The following is a 19,010-nucleotide window of genomic DNA, read 5'->3' on the forward strand; positions in this document are numbered from 1 at the left end:
TCGTGTAGACAGGGATTTCTGCACAGCACGTGTGCTGAGCCCAGCCCCTAGCAGCCAGAGCATGGTAGGAACTGAGGGAGAGGGTGAGACAGTCACTAAGCAGCAGCTGGGTATTCATTTAGGCAGTCAGTTGGCCTCTCTTACTTCTTGGTGGGATCTTGAGTGGATGTAGCTCTGTGGATACCAGTGTAGCTGCTTGGAGTTGCAAAAAATCCGGGACCACAGTGCAGACCCACAGCCTTCCTTTAGCAAGAGCTGTTTCAGATGAAGCATTCAGGGTTGGGTTGTTGGTGTTTTTTTTAGTTCTTATTCCAGATTGACGTTGGTGGCTTTTTGAACTGTGACACTCTGCAGATATTTCTGCCGTGAAAGCATTTGTGAGGTGCTGCCTGTTTGATAAATGCTGACCGACGGGCATTACGGGCTTTGATTCCCTGCTCCCTATTATCCCAGCCCTGCTGGGACAGAAGTCAGCGGCTTGTGGACGTTATTGAGTGTCTAAATACCACAGCCAGCAGTGCCTGCGTGCGGCTGTGCCTGGCTGGGATTTCATGGGCTGAATTAACAGCTCACCACCGGCTCAGACCAGGGTTTGGCTTTCCCTTCCTCCATCACAGCCTCGTGCTCCTGCTGCAATGGGGCACTTCCAGCACTTGTCCGAGCCTGCTGTGGACTCATTTAACCTGCTTAAGAAAAAAAAACAACACTTCCTTCCTTCTTCTGTTCCCAAACTGTGTCCTTTTCTGCTACTTGAGTGACTTAAACTGGCTCCTAAAGTGCTTCAGTGGGCAAAGGGAGAGGTTGTCAGGGCCAAAAGGCAACTTCCCCTTTTGGTGGCCTGAAAATTGGCATGATCTAACCTGCCCCAGTTTCTCTAATCGACCCCTTTTTGTTTTTACATCATCTGTTAAACGAAGAGAATGACTTGAAGCGCTGTACAAATTACCATTGCTCAGTGCGCTTGTTGCCCAGCTCACTCCAGGTTGTGGGTTTATGCATCTGGGCTGATAACAAACGTAGGGGTGCAGTGCTTGTTTCACGGGCTGGGTTTTTGTTTGCCCCATCTAACTGGCTGTGTGCATGTGCTGGGGTTTTCAGCCTGCGCAAGAGGAGAGGAGGGAGGAGCAGGAGCCCGACAGCAAAGACCTCGAGGGCAAGGAAGGAGGTGAAGGGAAGGAGGAGAGCACCAAGGCAGAGCTGAAGCCAGAGGCTGCAGAGCCCAAGGCAGACAAGGATCTGAAAGCTGCCCAAAGATCCGTAAGAAGACACAGAAACATGTACTGCAAAGTTGTCTTGCTGGATGACACCATCTTTGAGTGTTCTGTGGATGTAAGTACATGCAGAGTTTGTTTCCTCTCGTTTCCCTCTCACTTCTCCTCTCCTTGAAAACTACCACCAACACTATTTAATGGGGATCTGATTTGCTGCCAGTGAGTTGCACACCAGCTTTTACTGCACAACCATCTTGCTGTAAGCTGTGATAACTTATTCAGTGTGTTATGAAGGAGTTGGTTTTGTTTCTTCTGTGATTTCCAGGCACCTCGTTGTTAAAGGTGGGAGGAAGTTTAGACGAATGTTACCCCTCTTGCTGCTCATCTTCTCTCTCACTTTCATACCAGACAAGAGTTCAGTTTATTGTGCCGCGTTGGGATTGTCTAAATATCTTCTGCCTCTTTCATCTGAATAAAATGTGTTGTCATGTTAATCTGTGCTATTCTGTTCACCCACAGTGCCTCTGACTATCAGGCTGCTGGCTATCTCCCGTAGCTTGGATGTAAAGAAGAACAAGCTGCATTTAGCTCAGGGTTTGAATATGTTTGCAGTAAACAATTTAAAATCATTATGGTGACTTAGAGCAGTGCTAAGAGCTTTTTATTCTGCTTTATTTTGTGCGTTCTCTCGCTGGGCTGCCTTGCTGTCAGGGCAATAAAAAGCGAGCAGAAATGCCTATTTCAGTATTGAAGTGCTCGCCCAGAATATTAATAACAGGGCACTCACCAGTGGAGCACTCATCCACCAGCTTGTTTTCCTCGTCCCACTAGCTAAAAGGTATCTGGGCACAGGGCTCCTTGTGGGAACGTCACCTCGGGTGATCCTGGGCAAGTAGGTCAGTGCTGGCGGTTTGTGTAACAGCACAGCCATTGTTGCTGAGCAGGATCAGCACGGAGCATTGCTGCGACACTGGGGGTTTGTTGGGGATTTCATGTGGAGCCCCCCCAAAAAAGACACCTGCTGTCTGCCAGGGTGGTGCTGGCAGCTCCTTTGCTGTGCTGGTGTGGCACAGCCATGTTGCATGTGCACAGCGTGGCAGTGGGCTCAGAGCAGCGGATAGGCAGTGGCTGCTATTGATGAGCAGCTCGTGAATACACGAGTCGCCTTGGCTTTAATGCCTGTATCATCTCATAGAGGGCTGGAGCATCTCTCCTTCAAAGACAACAGGCTGAGGAATCTGGGCTTGTTTGGAAAACACTCTGGGGAGACCTCGTTGCATCATTTGCGTACTTAGAGGGAGCTTATAATGAAGGGAGAGACCATTCACGCAGGCAGACAAGGAGAAATGGCTTTTAACTGAAAGAGGAGAGATTTGGGTTAGATGGGAGGATAATTTCTTAATCCACAGGCAGTGATGCCTTGACCCAGAGAGCTGTGGGTGCCCCATCCCTGGAGCTGCTCAGTGCTGGGTTGGATGGGCTCTGGGCAGCCTGAGCTGTTGGGGAGCAGCCAGCCCACAGCAGAGCTTGGGGCATGGGGGGCTGTAAGGTGCCTTCCAAGCCAACTATTCTGTAATTCTAATCTAGAATGTTGAGAATTCAAGCCTTAATTGAGAAGGAATTGCAAAAGTGTAGGCAAAGGCCAGCACCAGTGCCTTTATTCGAAGAGAATAAGTGCTTTCAGACGTTCCTTCCAGCTGACAGCCGTAGAAAGCTTTTAATTCCAACATGTCTTCAAGTGCCAGTTCCTTGAGAAATATCCCAGGCTAACACACGAAGTGCATTAACTGTAGAGCTGCAGTGTGTGTGCTAACAGCCTTACAGGGCTGGAATAAAACCCGGCTGTGGTCTTTGATCAGTTGCCATGCAAATATGACTAAAAGGGGAGATGCCAGCACAAGCGATGCATTAGTAAAGCTTATTTGGCGTCACTGGAACTGCACTTTCTTTTACCAGATCCTCCAATAGAATTTGCTGCTTTTGGTTACCATAGTTTTGTGCCTTTAGGGATGTTTTTCTTCACGCTTTGGACTAAAAGGGTATCAGTTCCCATGGCCAGCTCATTCACGTGGCTTCTGTAGGATTTTGGAAACAGAAAAAAGAGTAGATGGAGATATTCAAAGAGTGTTTCTGGAGGCAAGGAGTTGAGTGCAAAGCAGCTTTCGGTGCGTAAGGCAAAAAACAGGGAAGGTAGGTTTCATCAGCAGATGGGGCTGAGGAAATGGCTGTGGAAATGATGGCCTTTTGTTCTGAGCCACTGAGTCTTTCATGAAGCTGCTGAGCCAGACTGTCTCCAAAGGGGGGTTTGTCATGGAGGGCTGTGGCAGCTTAGTGTCTCACATTGGCTGAGGTTTAATCAGCTCTTGGTTGTCTGAGATCCTGATTTCAAGCTAGTCGACGCTTTTCACCTTTCTTTGTAGTGTCTACTGTTTGATTCTGTTGCCGTTCTGCAGACAAAAAGCAGCCTGTCCTATGGTGTCTCTTCTGTGTCTTTGCAGAAACATGCCAAGGGGCAGGATCTGCTTAAAAAAGTCTGTGACCACCTTAATCTCCTGGAAGAAGACTATTTTGGTTTGGCCATATGGGACATGCCTACCTCCAGGGTAAGAAGTTGCTCTTTTATGGGTGGATTCAGCTCTTTGCAAAGCTATCCTCCAAGGAGGTGGGGATGCATAAGCTGCTGATGCTCTTCTTAAAACTACTTTTGATCCCCTCGCTGAGAAAGGACTAAAAGGGCTTTTTGTATTGCTACTTGAGGAGGAGGTTAGCTCTGCTTAGATGGTATTAGATGGAGCTAAACGCTGACACACTGCAGGGCACTTCAGTCCTTGAGCCTGTGTTCATGGAAGGCACAGAGCTATCAGCAGGAGTGTGACTGCTTTGCTTTGGGCACAGAGGAGTCATTGCATGGAGTTCATTTAAATAGGGGCAGAGCTGGGCTGTGGTGTTCAGAGGCTTTGGGTTTGTTTTTCCTGTTCCTCCTCTGACTTGTGACTCCTCTTCCTCTTGTTTCAGTAACAATCCCGGGCTTTGAATTCATGCTGGATTTATTTTACTCTTGGTGTCCTCCTCCTCCAGAGCAGCACCAGCAAATGTAGCCACTGTTAATAACGAGTGGTTCAGTGCATTCTTTGAATGATAACATTGAGTTATGCTGGTAGCTTTATCACTTTTGTGATGGGAACACGGGCAGGAGAGTGGGAGTGAATCAAGGCTTAGAATGTACAGCGGGTGAACTTGCAGCAGCTGCTGGTTCCCAGCGCAGATTCAGCTTCAATGTGCCAGCCTAAAACACACCCTTGGTGGTGCCTGGGGGGACTCCTGGGCTAAGATTTGAGGCTGGGGATTTTGGTGTGTGTTTGTTTTTTTCTAATTGTTTTGGTATATTCCCAGCAGGAAGTCACAAATCCCTAAGAGCTGTTAGGAATTGCAGCAGCAAACTGTATGTGTGTCCCTTATCTGCGAGTGCTGTGCCTTTGAAAAGGGAAAACATGACAGGGGTACAGAGCACCAGCTGGCTGCCTTGGCACTACTGTCAGCATTTGGTGGGATTGAATTGAGGCCTTTTCATACCGAATTCTTCCTCAAATGGTTTTGGTTTAAGGACTCTGGTTGGTTGGACCGGAGCAGTGTCTTATCTTTTAAACCCCTGGTTACACTTTAACTGGAGCAATTACTCAAGGTCTGTTTAATGAAGCTAGCCAGAAATGTGCTAAATTGGAAACAAGGGGCCACTTTTATGTCCTTCAGAGCAGTTTCATCAGTCCACACTCTGACTGTTCCCTTGCTTCACCTATAGCATCCCTGTTGGGCCAGTTTGCAACGGCTTCAAGATGTATTTGTTATTAAAGGACTAAATAATTGAAAGTATGTACTTTTAATAGGCAGGCAAAACAAAGCTGTGTTTGTGCCACAGGCAGCAAGCTGCCCTGCTGGCTCTGGGTGCTGCCTGACCTGAGCTCAGGAGCTTGTGCAGCTTTTTAACCGTAGAGACAGAAAACAGATAGCTCTGTCAGATCAGTGCATCAGGGCTGAGAGTGCAGGAAGGTAAAGCTGCTATGTATGCTTTAACTCCAGTGCAGAGGAAGCTGCTCGCTTGAAGCCTGGTTCATCCTGATGGGGGACCTGCCACCAAGTGGCTGATGCACTGCTGGAACTGATCTCAATAGAAAGTCTATGGCTGTGCTTCTTCACCTCCTGGCAGCTTGCAGAGCAGTGGGGAGATGCAGGCCTGTGCTCATGGCCAGGGAGAAGGCTGCATGCAGGTTCTCCCATACATAAGCAGGAAACCTTCCTGGAGATGGGTGTTTTCAGAGTAGGAATTACAGAGGGTACAGGTTTTACAGGGCACTGCTTAGCACCAAAGCAGCCACGATGCCAGCAGATAGATGGGGAGAAAGCAAGTGCAGGAGCAGCATGCCTATTTCTCAGATGGGTTTTCTATCGCCAGCTTTACAGGTTAGGGAGGCCAGCATATAAAAAGATAAGATTACACGTAAGCATTGCTGTCTCCCTGCCACAAAGCTAACAGACCTTCTAGTCAAGAGAGATTGGTGCGGGGGTTGCAGTGTGTCAGTTCTTGCACCTCAGGAGACCCAGATGTGCAAATCTTCCTCTCTTGCAAAGAGACAGGAGTGCTGGGAGCTGCTCCCACCGTGCTTGGCCAAAACAGGAGTGTTGTTCTGAGGCTTCTGTTGCACCATCATCCCACAAAACCCCAAATTACAGAGACGGGGGGGGGGGAAAGAAGGATATATTTCTAAATCTGTAGCTGAGATAATTACTAGAAACTTGAGTCATACTTTAAAGAGACTGAGTTTATGTCACGCTCTCCAGCTGCTGGATGTTTTCACTCCCATTTTAGTGATTAGGTCATTAAAGAACACAGCTAATAATAGAAGGTCTTTGCAATCTTTGTTCTGAGGAGGGTAAGTAGGCAGATAAGGGGCATAACAAGAAGGCAGGCACACGATTTGTCTGTTTTCAAAGGTCTTTGAGGAAAAATGTGTTGCACAAGTGCTCCCCTTGGCTGGGCTTGACTGAGACCATACCTGCTGGATGCAGTTGCAGCCTTTTCTAATACGCTGCTTTTATAAAAGATAGTGAAAAAAGGATCTGACAGAGCAGGATGTGCTGTGCAGAGTTCCCTCAGATGCTGTTGCTGTGTTTTCAGGAGCCAGCATAAATTCATTCATTTTAAACCCCTTAAAGGCTGCCTGCGTGGTGTAGGGTGCTTGTCAGCTGTGTGTGCTGAGCCTCTGAGTTAATGGGGTCATCTCAAAGGAGTCAGAACAGCTTCGTATTGGAAGCTGTACATTCATATTCATTGTTGGATTGGAAATTCATGTGCTGAGGCTGCAGACTGGAGTAAAACTTCTGAAACCGTTCTCTCCATCTTCAGTTTCTGTGGTCACATCCGTGCCCAGTGTTGTCTTTTTGCTGCACTGTTAATGACTCGCAGTTTGCTCTGGTGTTCCTGTAATGTCTGTTACACTGTGGATGCTTTTATCTCCTTACAGACGTGGCTGGATCCTACCAAAGAAATAAAAAAGCAAGTTCATGGTAAGTGGATGGGATTTATCAGGGGTGTGTGTGTGTGTGTGTGTGTGTGTGTGTGTGTGTGTGTGTGTGCCTTCTCCCCTTCCTTGCACACATGTGGCTCTGGCCGTGTGGCCCTGAGTGCTGGGTGGATGCTTGGGCAGGATCAGCACAAGTTCAAGCTGTCTGTGCTTCCTTTCTCTTCTTCCTAAGTATTTAGTTATGCTCTACACCTAAGGAAAGTGTCATTTCCTTGCAGAAACATAGCTTGGAGTGTGTTAGCCCTGTGCAAGCCATGCTCTCCTTGCTGCTACTAAATAGGGTGGAAAGGGAGATGTCAGCAGTTGCCCTATAAAATCTAAGAGGTGGCTGTTAGAGCTGAGCCCAGCTGTGTGCTGGAGTGAGGCACTGTGAGCTCCAAGGTGGTTTTAAGGTCCAAATAGGGATATACTGGAATGATAAACAAAGGCCTCAAGCAGGATCAGCGCAGATGCCACATGCTTCCTGAAGGGTTGTAAGCTCTTCTAGCTCTGAGTTCATTCAAGATGAGGGCAGTGTCGACGCTAAGTAAACTTGTGAGGCTTTTGTTTTCTTTCAGGGACAGCCTAGGGTGTGACTGCTTCATGAGTCAATGCTGTTCTATGGGTGTGTTTGGGGGGGCACAGAATGAAGCGTATCACTGCACGACTCCTCCCTGCTTGAGGTTTTAATCAATATTAGCAAGTGAGCAGCAAGCATGTATTGTCTTCCTGAAGCAAAGATCTTTTGGAGCTGCACTACTAAAAAGCACAGCAGAAGGGAGTTCCAGGGTTGCTCTGTGATGCAATTAGGAGTTGCTTTGCTTGTGCATTGGGCAGCACACACAAGTGCCACAGCTTGTAATTGTACCACAAATAATGCCACTTCTCAACACAGCTGCGGGGCTCCTCGCTGCAATGCGTGCAGCAGTGCTGTATGGAGTTTGCTGCAAGCTTTATTGCCACAGCTTGCTCTTATAAAGCTCTTCCTGCCTTGATGCTTGCTGCTCCTTCCAGATTGATGCCTGTGCTGTGTTGAAGTGTGCTCTGCCCACATGGCCGCAGCACATTAGGCTGCTGAGTGAATTAGCACATCTGTTCCTTAGGAGGCGTCTGAAAATTGGGTCGAGTGATGAAACACTAATTCATTAACCTACAGCACGTCTGACCTCTCTTCATGAATCTTTCTTTTTTTAATCAGTGAAGAAGTATTTGAGTCATTTAGCCTCTTGGGCTTGAATCTAATTGTTTTTCCCACTAGTTGTGGCATCTTTCACATGTATTCATCTGCCCTGCTTTGTTTTCTTGTGTGTGTATCCTAGTTCTTTTAAATGGGATTCTACCTTCTGCCATCTGCCTCAGCAGCAGTGAGCTGTGTGAGGGGCAATGCTGGAGCTCCTGTTTGGGTCTGATAGTTGGCTGTTGCCAAGCTCTTCTATTGGGTTTATTTCTCTAAAACTTCCCTTTGTGTTTTCAGGAGGCCCCTGGGATTTTACTTTCAATGTCAAGTTTTATCCTCCGGATCCTGCTCAGCTGACGGAGGATATAACGAGGTGAGTACCCCATTCATCTTGCTAGCAGATAGAGAGCTTGCTCAGCAGCACCTTCAGGAAGCTGCAGTGAAGTGTGGATGCTCCATCCCTGGAGGTGTTTGAGACCATGTTGGATGGAGCCCTGGGCAGCCTGCCCTAGTACCAGATCTGGAGGTCAGTGGCCCTGCCTGTGGCAGGGGTTGGAACTTTAATGATCCTTGGGGTCCCTTCCAACTCAAGCCATTCTATAAGATTCCATGATCCTCTGAAACAGAAGTTTTTAATACCGAAGCATTGCTCCATCCTTCATGACGTCCTGAAGAACTGTTTGGAGGGGTTCTGTTTGTTTGGATTGAATGGTTGTATGTATGGGGATGATCCCTCCCTTCACCAAAGTCCATGTGCTGAAAAAACAATGTCTTTGTAGTTGTGTTTTTATATGGGAAAGTGCACTTTTGTTTTAAAAGGAACTTAGAAATAGAAAGCATCCTTTGCTTCTTTTCCAGAGCAGAGGTGACCTTAAGTCCTCTTGTCCTCCACACTGTGTAGGACTGTGTGATGATCATCCCATAATTGAAAATACATGGGAGAAAAAACATTGCTCTTAATTCACAGTGGTGCAAAGTGATGACTTTGTTCAGTGCTTGGGAGCAAATTTCCTCAGGTCTCTGCATTCTCTGTAAATAGCATTGATGTTTCTTTTCCTGCCGAAGGTATTACTTGTGTCTCCAGCTTCGACAAGACATCATCTCAGGGCGGCTGCCTTGTTCCTTTGCAACTTTGGCTCTGCTGGGTTCCTACACAGTGCAGTCCGAGCTGGGAGACTACGATCCTGACCTACACAGCACAGATTACATCAATGAATTCAAACTGGCTCCAAACCAAACCAAAGAGCTTGAAGAGAAGGTTGTGGAACTTCATAAAACGTACAGGTAAAGTGCAATGGCACCTAAAAACTGTCTGTGGATTGTTCTTTTTTGACAGGTGCACCATATGAGTGCTCCTTTTCAACAATATAGCTGTGAAAGTGGGGTTTATTTCATACCAAAATGCAGATTTCCTTGCTTTAACCTTGTTGTTTGTCTTTTTGTGTGTTTGTTTTGGGATTTACACAAGTTTTGAGTGGTGATCTGATTGGAACAGATCCCATACTGTTGTGTCTGTGCTGTGGTCTGCAGCGTGCTTGGAGTTTGCTGCCGTACATTACAAGTAATGCGTTATGGTGTGGAATTATTCCAGGTAATGCTTGAGGGGACAGAAATGCATTATGCTGTCATCGTGTCCACAAATGCATTAGTGACCTGGGCAGATGTGCTTTCTTCTGGTGGGGCTGGAGGGCTCTGATATCAGATCTAAGGGTCACAGTGACAGACCCTCCTCCACTTCCCATCTTGACCTTATTTTTGTAGATGCTCTCAAGTGCTTTGGTTGCAAATGCTCCATGGAGCTGTGTGCTCCCAGAGGAGTGACATGGAGAGCATCCATAGCCAGCAAGCGGCTGCACAGTTCCAGTGATACTTTTGGATTTTAAGGGAAAAAAGCCTATAAAAGTGCTCCAAGGTACCAAGGTGCTGTGGAGGTGTTGCACTAGCAGCCCCCTGACTTGTAGGAAGCTGCTGGCTCTGACACACTGATGGTGAGAGCAGAGCATGTGGAAACCAATAACTGAAGTGCAGCCGTGGGGGTGGACGTACATCCCTGGCTATCACCACAGCTACAATTAATGCCTCACTCAACCCTGCAAATCAATACTTGAACTTGATTCCCCTCCATTTGCACAGAGAGGAATGAGGGGCAATAAGTACTGGGCCACTGACACTGACTGACTTGGAGTCAAAGGCCGTCGGCTGTGCCAGAAGCAGCAGATCGTATTGCTGAATTATTCATGTCTTTGTTACAGGGTTACTTATGTGTGGGATATAGCTTTATTTAAATGCACTTCTGTGTGCAATAGGATGTATATGATGTGTGCATCTCGTCTCTGGTCCGTGTCCTATGAACTGTTGGAGGATTTCCAGTGGAAAAGTGTTCCTGCTCTCATTTGTGGAGCAAAGGCGTGTGTTGGAAACAGTCACTGCTCTCAGGTCCTGTGCAGGACACTGTCCTTGCAGTGCTCTTTGTCCTACACCCTGCTAAATACCCCCATTTACATTGCACACTGCATGGATGTGAGTGCTCAGCAAGAAGGACATCAAAGCAGAGAACAAAATGAAGCGCGTGCAACTGAATACTCTTCCAGCTGAGCTGCTGAATGCGCCTTGCACAACTAAAACTTATTAACAGGGACACTTCAGTAACGTTGATAATAGCTTCCATTATCAGGATGTTGCTGTTAAGCAAAGTTCTGTTGTGTTGCCTTTCCTGCAGATGGTACCATCTGTTCCCAGAAAATGTCTCATTCATCTCATCTGCCCCAGCAGGGATATTTATTTGCGACGTGGTTTCAGCTGTCCTCAAATAATAGCTGGGTTTAGGAAGGCCGTTCTTGACATGCACGGTACCTCTCACTCCTTGCCTTCAAGCTGAATTGGAGTGTTCTCCACCTCGAGTTTTGTACCCTGTGCCATGCTTTTTTTTTCACACATCAGTTACTTTCTAACCTGGTGTTGGTAGTGCTCAACTGAAGAACGATGCTTCTGTTTTATGGGGGTGTCTCAAAATGCAAATGTTTGCATTCAGAGCAACTTAATACATTCATCATCTGGGCACAGAGTTGCTTGTGCTCAAAGCAAAATGTCTAACAAGTAAATGGTTTTGTGAGGTCTGATGCATCTCCTCATTAAAGCAGCATTTATGGAATTACCAAACCCTTTCTCTCTTTCCCCAGATCCATGACTCCGGCCCAAGCAGACCTGGAATTCCTTGAGAATGCAAAGAAACTGTCTATGTATGGAGTTGACCTTCACCACGCCAAGGTGAGAATCAGTGGGAGGTGTGGAGATTAATGGAGAGCTTGAGGGAAAGACTAAAGGAGTAATTTGGAGGACACCCTGTAGCGGTGTAACTCTGACTCTGGTCTGTGCTTAAATGTACGTGTGCTTCCTCAGGACTTGGAAGGAGTGGATATCACTCTGGGAGTCTGTTCCAGTGGCCTTCTTGTTTACAAAGATAAGCTGAGAATCAACCGCTTCCCTTGGCCCAAAGTCCTGAAGATTTCCTACAAACGCAGCAGCTTCTTTATTAAGATTCGCCCAGGGGAGGTACGTTGTGGCTTTAAGTTCAATTATCTCCTGATATCTTTGGGAAGGAAGCAAGCTTCCTACTGAGGGGGCATTTTATATCCTCTTATGCTTCTGATACTGACTTGACTTTTAGTTCGGCTCTTCAAGTAGAGCCCAGCAACCTTGCTGAAGTGCTAAGAGAGATGAGGAAAACTTTAATATGTCATCCAGCACCACCTGCTGGCACACTCTGGTACTCCCACATCCAGGCTGAAAGCAATGCGCAGCTGAAATTGTTAGAGGGCCTCCTCCTCCTCTGGAGATGTGGCAAGATATGGGGCAGGCCGTTACTTTTCTCACACCTGAGCTCCTCCTGCATGTCTGTGGAGTGAACTTAGTGCTCCTGGGCAGGACAGGTAGATGGGCTGGGGCTGCACTCCTGGAACAGTTGTGTCTTGCCAAACCTAAATCACTTATGTTTCCAACAGCAAGAGCAGTATGAAAGTACAATTGGATTCAAGCTACCAAGTTACCGGGCAGCAAAGAAGCTGTGGAAAGTATGTGTTGAACATCACACGTTCTTCAGGTGAGTTTCCAAATCGAATAGGCTTCTTTTGACTGATTAATGCTGTAGGTGAGCAGCTGGAAATGAGCACAACTTCAGCATTCCATAGGCTCCGGCAAAACCTGGAGTGAAACGATTGCAGGGAAATGAAATGCTTACATAGCAATGCATTTCCATGCAGCTTCTGTGTGAGGTCTTCTTTCTCACGTTGATGTGTGTCGCTTCCTAGATCCGGAGGCTTGCTTTTAACTCACATGTCTGCTTTCCAGGCTGACTTCGACTGAGGCCATCCCTAAGAGCAGGTTCCTGGCTCTGGGCTCCAAGTTCCGTTACAGTGGGCGGACGCAGGCACAGACCAGGCAGGCGAGTGCCATGATCGACAGACCTGCACCCCAGTTTGAGCGCACAGCAAGCAAGAGGGCCTCCAGGAGCCTCGATGGAGGTTAGTGGGCAGCTCTGCTTTGTGCCCCTACAGCATCTTGCCTGGATTCAGCTCGTTGGCTGTGTCTGATTTTGCTTTGATTTGATGAATGAAGGGTTTTGATCCCTTTGAAAACTATTCCCTGGATGCTGCTAGAATTTGCTTCTTTATTGGTAAAAAAAAACCAACTTATTTAACCTCTCACTTTAATGCAAGACCTGCATGTAAAAGATAAACCCTATAGCAGTACCACCAGGAACTGACTGTCAAAAAACAGCTGTGGATGTTGGTGCTGAAGGCTCCTTGCCAAGTTCTGGTATAACCGCATTCAGCCTCAAGACGTTTTCCTTTTGGGGGATGAAGAACTGTAGGATGTTGTTGATGCATTATAGGATGGGGTTGAAATTAAATGATCGTTATGGTCCTTTTCAACCCGGGCCGTTCTATGATTCTTTGTTCATCGAATGTAGATTCTTAAGTTACATTGCTTTCCTTGAGGGGGAGAGATTTGCCACTATTGCTTGAATCTTGGTCAGTGTCTGTTAAGGGGATGCTAATACTGAAGTTTGTGGCACATGCATCAGATGGGCTCTTTCCTGGCCATTTTAAAGGATCCTGATAGCAGCAGACAGAGCATGAGAGGTGAAGTGTGAAAGGGGGAGCGGTGAGAGTTTGCTATCCTGGATCTGAGTCAGGGGGTGCTTGTAAAGTTAGGACTCCCAGCTGCAATGCTGTAACCCAATGTCAGGGCATAGAAGGAGCATCCCATGAACGTAACACTTCCGTCCCCGTTGAGGTCTGCTGCCTTTTTCCATCCGCTGTGCGGGCAGTTGTTAACATGTGCACCATTTCTTCAGCTAAACGTGCGACTCAAAAAGTTGAGTTCAGAGCCGTAGAGGAAGAGAAGCAGGAGGAGGTGGTGGTGGTTGAGGTTCCTGAACCAAAACCCGTGGATCAGTTCCGAGAGAAGCCAGGTATAGCTGTGGTGGCTACAACTCTCTGCAGTGCATTTGCTATCCTTTCCCCACTGAGATGCCTTTACATCCTTGTTCCTGATGAGCCTGGCAGCTTTCTTTCTTGCTTCTTTTCAAGGAGAGTTTTGCAGGCAGAGGACAGGCAGCCTGGGAGAGCCCCACTTCTCATTCAGCTCTTGCTTTGCACCCTGCTAGGCAGCAACCTGGGGAGGTTGATGTCTTTCTTCCTCACTTAAACAGGCAGTTCTTGTGATACATTGCATAATTCATGTGCGTTGTGTGCTGTTCCATTTCCCTTCTTCCACCATGAGGTTTCTACAGTGAGTGTTTGATGTCACTCATTTTCAGGTCTGAAACCCAGCCCAAGGTTTCACAAAGTGATGTGGCACATTTCCCCTCTGTTCCTGCAGTCAACACAGCCCTCTGCTGTAAGAGCAGAAGATGGAGTTAGCATGTAGGACAGCAGGGTGGATGGATGGATGATCTTATGAGGTGCTCGAGAATAGTTTTCATGCCACCCTCAAAGCTCAGCTGTGCCTTCAATGGGACAGAACCCAAAGAGCTGATTGGTTTTGGATTTAACTCTTCCCCAGTATCCTATTGGGACTATCAGAGCTAGGAGGACTGACAGGCAATTGCAGCGTGGAGAATTATTGCTGAGCAACGTTGGTTTAGGAAACTCTTTGCTGTTCTGAGGCTGCCTTGGTGAGGAACCTCCAATCCCTGTCTGTGTGCTGCAGTGACTGCCGTGTGCCCGTGGGTCTCCAAACGCTCCATTAATGCATGCAAACCTCTTTCTAGCCAAGCACACGCTTGAAAGTTTTGAGATGAAACCCATTGCAGAGGAGGAGGAGGAGGAGGAAGAGAAGGTAGAGGTGGCTCAGGTTCCTGTTGCTGAGCCAAAGCTGCCAGACCTGGTGCAGCAGCAGTCAGGTACCACCACGGCTGTGCATGGCACCTCAGGTACCTACTGCAGTCACCTGTGCTGGGACTGCTGGGTTGGAGTGATGCTGTAAGGCAGGCTGCGTTGTTTGCAGTGGTGTTCATTGCTGGTGAAATCACCACCAGCTTTACCAGCATGCCAGCCCTTGTTGTTGTGAGTGGAGTGCCTTGATGTGGCTTGGTGCACTGGAACTAATGCCAGCTGTGTGTGACAGCCTTCTAACACTTGTGTGCCACTGTCCCTTTCTGTAGGGTTAGTTTCCATGGGCAACGTGCCATGCCTCAGACCTGGTGGTGTTCTCAGGGCCCATGGAGGTCACCTTTCCCTCCCCATGACACTTCTGCTCCCAGTAGGTACCATCCTCTTGGCCAAGGTGGTGATGATGATTGATGTTTAAAACCTTTTGGAGTTGCATTTCTTTTATTGTGTTTAAGTCTGGAATAGTATATCTAAATAGTTAAAGGTCATTAATCGAGCAAACCTGAAGTACCACAGCTCTGGATGGAGTGCATCTCATCACTGAGAGGCAGAGGAGGAGCTCGGTGGTTTTTGCTGTGTGTCCTGGAGCTCTGAGGCACCGTGTGAGGAGCACCGGTCCTTCAGGAGAGCTGGCCTTGTAGAGTTACAGGTGGCACTGCTTCCTTTTCTGTTTAACCTTTGAGGTGGCATTTAACACACACATAACTTTTTTAGCCACACGTGCCCCTGGCACTGTTGAGATATGCCCAGTAGAAGAAGAGGAGGAGGAGGAGGAAGAAAAATTGGTGGTGATGGGAGAGCTAAAACCAGCCCTGAAGAAGCCAGGTACGACCGTGACAGCTTTATCTCCCATGCCTGCCATGTCACAACCCCACATACAACTCCTCGGGCAGCTGTCACCGCTTCTAAAGCACAAATGCCACCCAGGTCCTGGAGCAGATGTATCCCTGGAAGGACAGCAGCATGCCTGACTCACTGCTGTGCTTGGAGGGTGGGAGGAGGCACAGCGACAGCAGCACTAACTAGTGTTAACTGGGGTTCTAGGGTGAGTTACAGCAAGACCTGTGTCAAGGAGTTGGTCTTAAAGATATCACTTCAGTGATCAAAGTCTGGCTTTTTCACCCATCTGCCTCCTGTGTTGCTGGCCCGTGGATATTCGGTTCCATACACTTTTTGGGCACAGGTGAAATGCTGTTATCCCCTCGGTGAATGGTGTGACCTGAACTCTCACTGAGGAGCCACTTAAAGCAACCATTCCTTCTTTAATTCCAGAATGATGGTGTCTTTGATTAGCTGGATGGGCTTGGAAGAAATCCATGCGCTGTGACTCTTCCTGACCACGTGTATATGATGTTTTTAGTGAGACAGTCATACAAAGGCAACACTGGGAGAACTAAATAGTTTGTTGTGCCTGTAGATAAACGCCACGATTTAATTGGGGCTCACTTTGTTGCACAGCATTAGCTTGAATATTTCTGGACGTTTCAGGCTTATAGAGCTCAGGGTCTGGCTGGGAAGTCAGAACTCAAAGGAAGAAGCAGGCAGTTGGTTTTGTGCTCACGTAGTGCTTTCATTTCAGAGTCATCCTCTCAAAAGGCCGATTTTTTTTTCCCCAAGCATGTTGTTCATTTGTGCACTTGCACGGGTTTGGAGATGCTGGATATCTCCTTGCAGACCTGCCTTGTGCTGCAGCAGGAGATATCCAGCTCAGGCACACTGCGTGAGTCTGCTTTGGAAGCCACCTGAAAGTTGCTGTGAAGTTTGATGGCTAAGAGCTTGTCAGGGTATTTCCTTTTTATTCTTCTTTGCATTGCTGGAGAGATCAGGGCTCTGGGGGAAAACCTGGGTTGCTCTTCTAGAAACCACCCATTTCTGATGGAGGACATGCAAAGGAGATCCAGAATTCACCGCAGCTTTAAGTGTTGCTATTTTAAAGGTTGCCTTCTGATGGAGTTCTGTATAAAGGACCCAGAAATCAATGGCACGATGTCAAACATAGATTAGCCTTTCTGGTGTGGCTTCTCTGCGGAGTGCAAGCTTGCTTTTTATAAACCATCTCTTGTGGGGTTTTCCTTTTTTTTTTTTTAATTCCAGCCATCAGGAAAATAATCTCAACTTCCCCATACTAAATGCAAAAGCTGCTTTGCTCGACATCTTGATTTCTTCTTCCCTTTTTGCCTCCTTCTCCCTCCCCCCTTACAACTACAGCGCTGTAATTTGGAAACCCTTTGCGTGGAGCTGCAGAAGTGCTGCCTGCTCTGACCCTTGTGCTGTCTGTGTCCCCTCAGCTGTGGCAGTGATAACACCTGAGAGGAGCCCCCGGCCCACCTCTGCTCCTGCCATTGCCCAGAGCCACGTGGCTGAAGCAGCCCCAGCTAAACCTGCTGCCAAGGAAGTCGTCGCTGCATCAAAAGTAGAAAAGGAAGCACTGAAAGCTGAGACGAAACGTGAGGAGATCCTCCCAGAGAGAGCCAAAGCAGAGCAAGCTGAGGCATCTAAGGTATGTTAGTCCACATCACTTGGGGAGAGGCTGGTGCCAGGCTGGAGCTGCAGCCCTGGGCACCTTCCCTTCCTGGGCAGTGGGTGGCAGGGAACGGTAGGACCTGGATAGCAGGGAAATGCCAGCCCTGACCACAGCACAGGGAAAGGGGGTGGCCAGGTGGAGGCAGCAGGGCTGGCTGGTGGGAGCTGTGGTGCAACTAAACACAATGGGCTGACGCATTGGAAAAGTTGACAAGAATTGCATGCAAACAAATAATTGAGTTTGTGTTAACTTGAATCCAGGGCTCACTCTTTGCTAAACTTTATCTGCTGTTTCCTGATAGGACGGCGTGAACAATTCTGGTGCCGTTAGTGACCTGGATACAGTCCACAGCCCGATACCAGAATGCAAATGCTCTTTAATTTTATCTACTTTCTCTGGATGTTTCTGAACTTTTAGTAGTGAACGGTGCTGTTCAGACCTTGGGGGCCTTTATTATTTAAATGGAGGTCTTTTCAAGAACATTCCATAGGAATTACTATTTCCATGTCAACCCAGATGTTTAGTTGTTCCCAGCTGTTCCCGGAGCCAGTTTTTAGTGTGTATGTGGTCTGGTATGAACAACATGAGAGACGTGTGGTCTCATCTGACACATTCCCTGTCAGTTACAGCTGGGAGGTGGAGGAAGGGCAGCTGCATAGTAAAACTTCTTGACCTGTGTGACTGCTAATTGCTAAATGAAAATACCAAAGGAAATCCTCAGGAGGGTGTATCTGAGAATCACTCTTCCTGTTACCCCACTCAGTCCCTGTAGCTTTAAAGTAAGGCTAAGTAGATTTTATTTATCCCATTTCACTTATTACAGATTTGTGGTTGTTTTTCTGTTTGGTTGTTGTTGGGTTTATTTTTTTCCCCTTACACGCTTAAATATTCGGTTTTTTTCTCCCCTTTAAACATGGTTTTGGGGGAAATGGTGGATTTGAACACATCAAATGTGCCATTTCTCACACGTAGAACACTTTCTCACACTTCTTTTAACACAGATGCTTTCACCTTCAGAGTATTTAGCATCTCAGTTTCCCTTTAGCTTTCCTTAAAACATTAAGACAATCTGGGCTCTTTGCTCATGCTCACTAAATACCCTAATTTGTGACATTAGGCCCATTTTTATGGGTAGGTCTCTTCTTCCTGGCTATTAAATCCCACAGCGTCCCATCTGCGCTCATGTTGAACATGTTGCTTTCGGTCATGATTTCATGGGAAAGACCCATTGAAAACATGGGCTGATGAGCAGGAAGGCAGCCTACAGCAGCACTAGAGAGCACTATTGCAAATGCACGTCCCTCTCAAGCTGAAAGAGCAACCTGAAATGAACTAACAGACTGCAAGTGAGCTGCGGTGTCATTAACTCCTTGTGGAAGGCTGCATCTTGGTTTTTGCATGCGCACCCAGCATTTCAAAACCAACCCGATGCAGCTGCGTTTGGAAACTAAATTGTCTCTCGAGATTAAAAAAAAAAAGCTACTAACAAGAAATGTTTTTACCCATTTATTTCTTGAATGTAGGTGAGGAAAACCCACATTGAGGTCACCGTACCCGCTACGGCTGGTGGCCGACCCCAGGTTTGTGCCAATATCTCAGTTAGGATGCTCACTGTTTTCTAAGGTTCGACGCAGTGAAATGAACCAACTATTTTTGTGGTTTTGTTTGTTGTTTTTTTTTTTCCCCCCCCCCTTCTTATCACGGCCCAAACAGAAGCAGCCTGCAGAGAAAGAGGAAGAGCTGATAAGAATGAGGAAGGTCAGCCACTTTATGCTTTCACCAAACAAATTTGCCGTATCACTCATGCATACCTGACCCGTTTAAAAAGACAGTGCTCCAATTAACGCATACTTTGGGTTGGGTTTTTATGTTCCTTTTTGCAAACCAGAGCTATCCCATGCTTGATTTGGAAGTCTGGTGGCTGAAATGACCCGTGTTGTATATCAGAGAGGCGCCGCCAATCAAAGCAAAAGCCAATGAAACCCTGGGAGCTGTCTCTTTAAAGGACTCATTGCACTCATTGCATTTTCCCATCCCCACGAGCCAGACCTTCCATCCACTGGTGGTGACTGTGGCCCATCCCTCACTGGCACAGCGCTGCGCTCCACTCATTGAGTTCACTTTTTAATTTGCCAATTTGTCGAT

At 47.3% G+C, this 19,010-nt stretch overlaps 1 protein-coding gene across 17 annotated transcripts in view; it reads left to right on the plus strand.

Annotated features, from left to right (window-relative positions):
- Positions 1–19,010, plus strand: part of EPB41 (erythrocyte membrane protein band 4.1) — a 68,452-nt gene that overhangs the window by 27,990 nt on the left and 21,452 nt on the right. For 4 of the 17 annotated variants that reach the window (XM_072355382.1, XM_072355386.1, XM_072355394.1 and 1 more), the window contains exons 3-12: positions 1,099–1,329; positions 3,710–3,814; positions 6,731–6,773; positions 8,244–8,319; positions 9,012–9,230; positions 11,126–11,213; positions 11,346–11,498; positions 11,948–12,045; positions 12,294–12,466; positions 16,630–16,841. In XM_072355382.1, the coding sequence (XP_072211483.1) occupies positions 1,099–1,329; positions 3,710–3,814; positions 6,731–6,773; positions 8,244–8,319; positions 9,012–9,230; positions 11,126–11,213; positions 11,346–11,498; positions 11,948–12,045; positions 12,294–12,466; positions 16,630–16,841 (1,398 nt within the window). Of the gene's footprint in view, positions 1–1,098; positions 1,330–3,709; positions 3,815–6,730; positions 6,774–8,243; positions 8,320–9,011; positions 9,231–11,125; positions 11,214–11,345; positions 11,499–11,947; positions 12,046–12,293; positions 12,467–13,302; positions 13,420–14,220; positions 14,383–15,055; positions 15,167–16,629; positions 16,842–18,388; positions 18,446–18,578; positions 18,624–19,010 lie in introns of all 17 variants that reach the window. The other 13 variants (XM_072355387.1, XM_072355380.1, XM_072355379.1 and 10 more) reach the window with 6 other exon arrangements.

Source organism: Excalfactoria chinensis, chromosome 22 (genome assembly GCF_039878825.1).
Source record: "Excalfactoria chinensis isolate bCotChi1 chromosome 22, bCotChi1.hap2, whole genome shotgun sequence".
In the NCBI taxonomy this organism is placed as follows: domain Eukaryota; kingdom Metazoa; phylum Chordata; class Aves; order Galliformes; family Phasianidae; genus Excalfactoria; species Excalfactoria chinensis.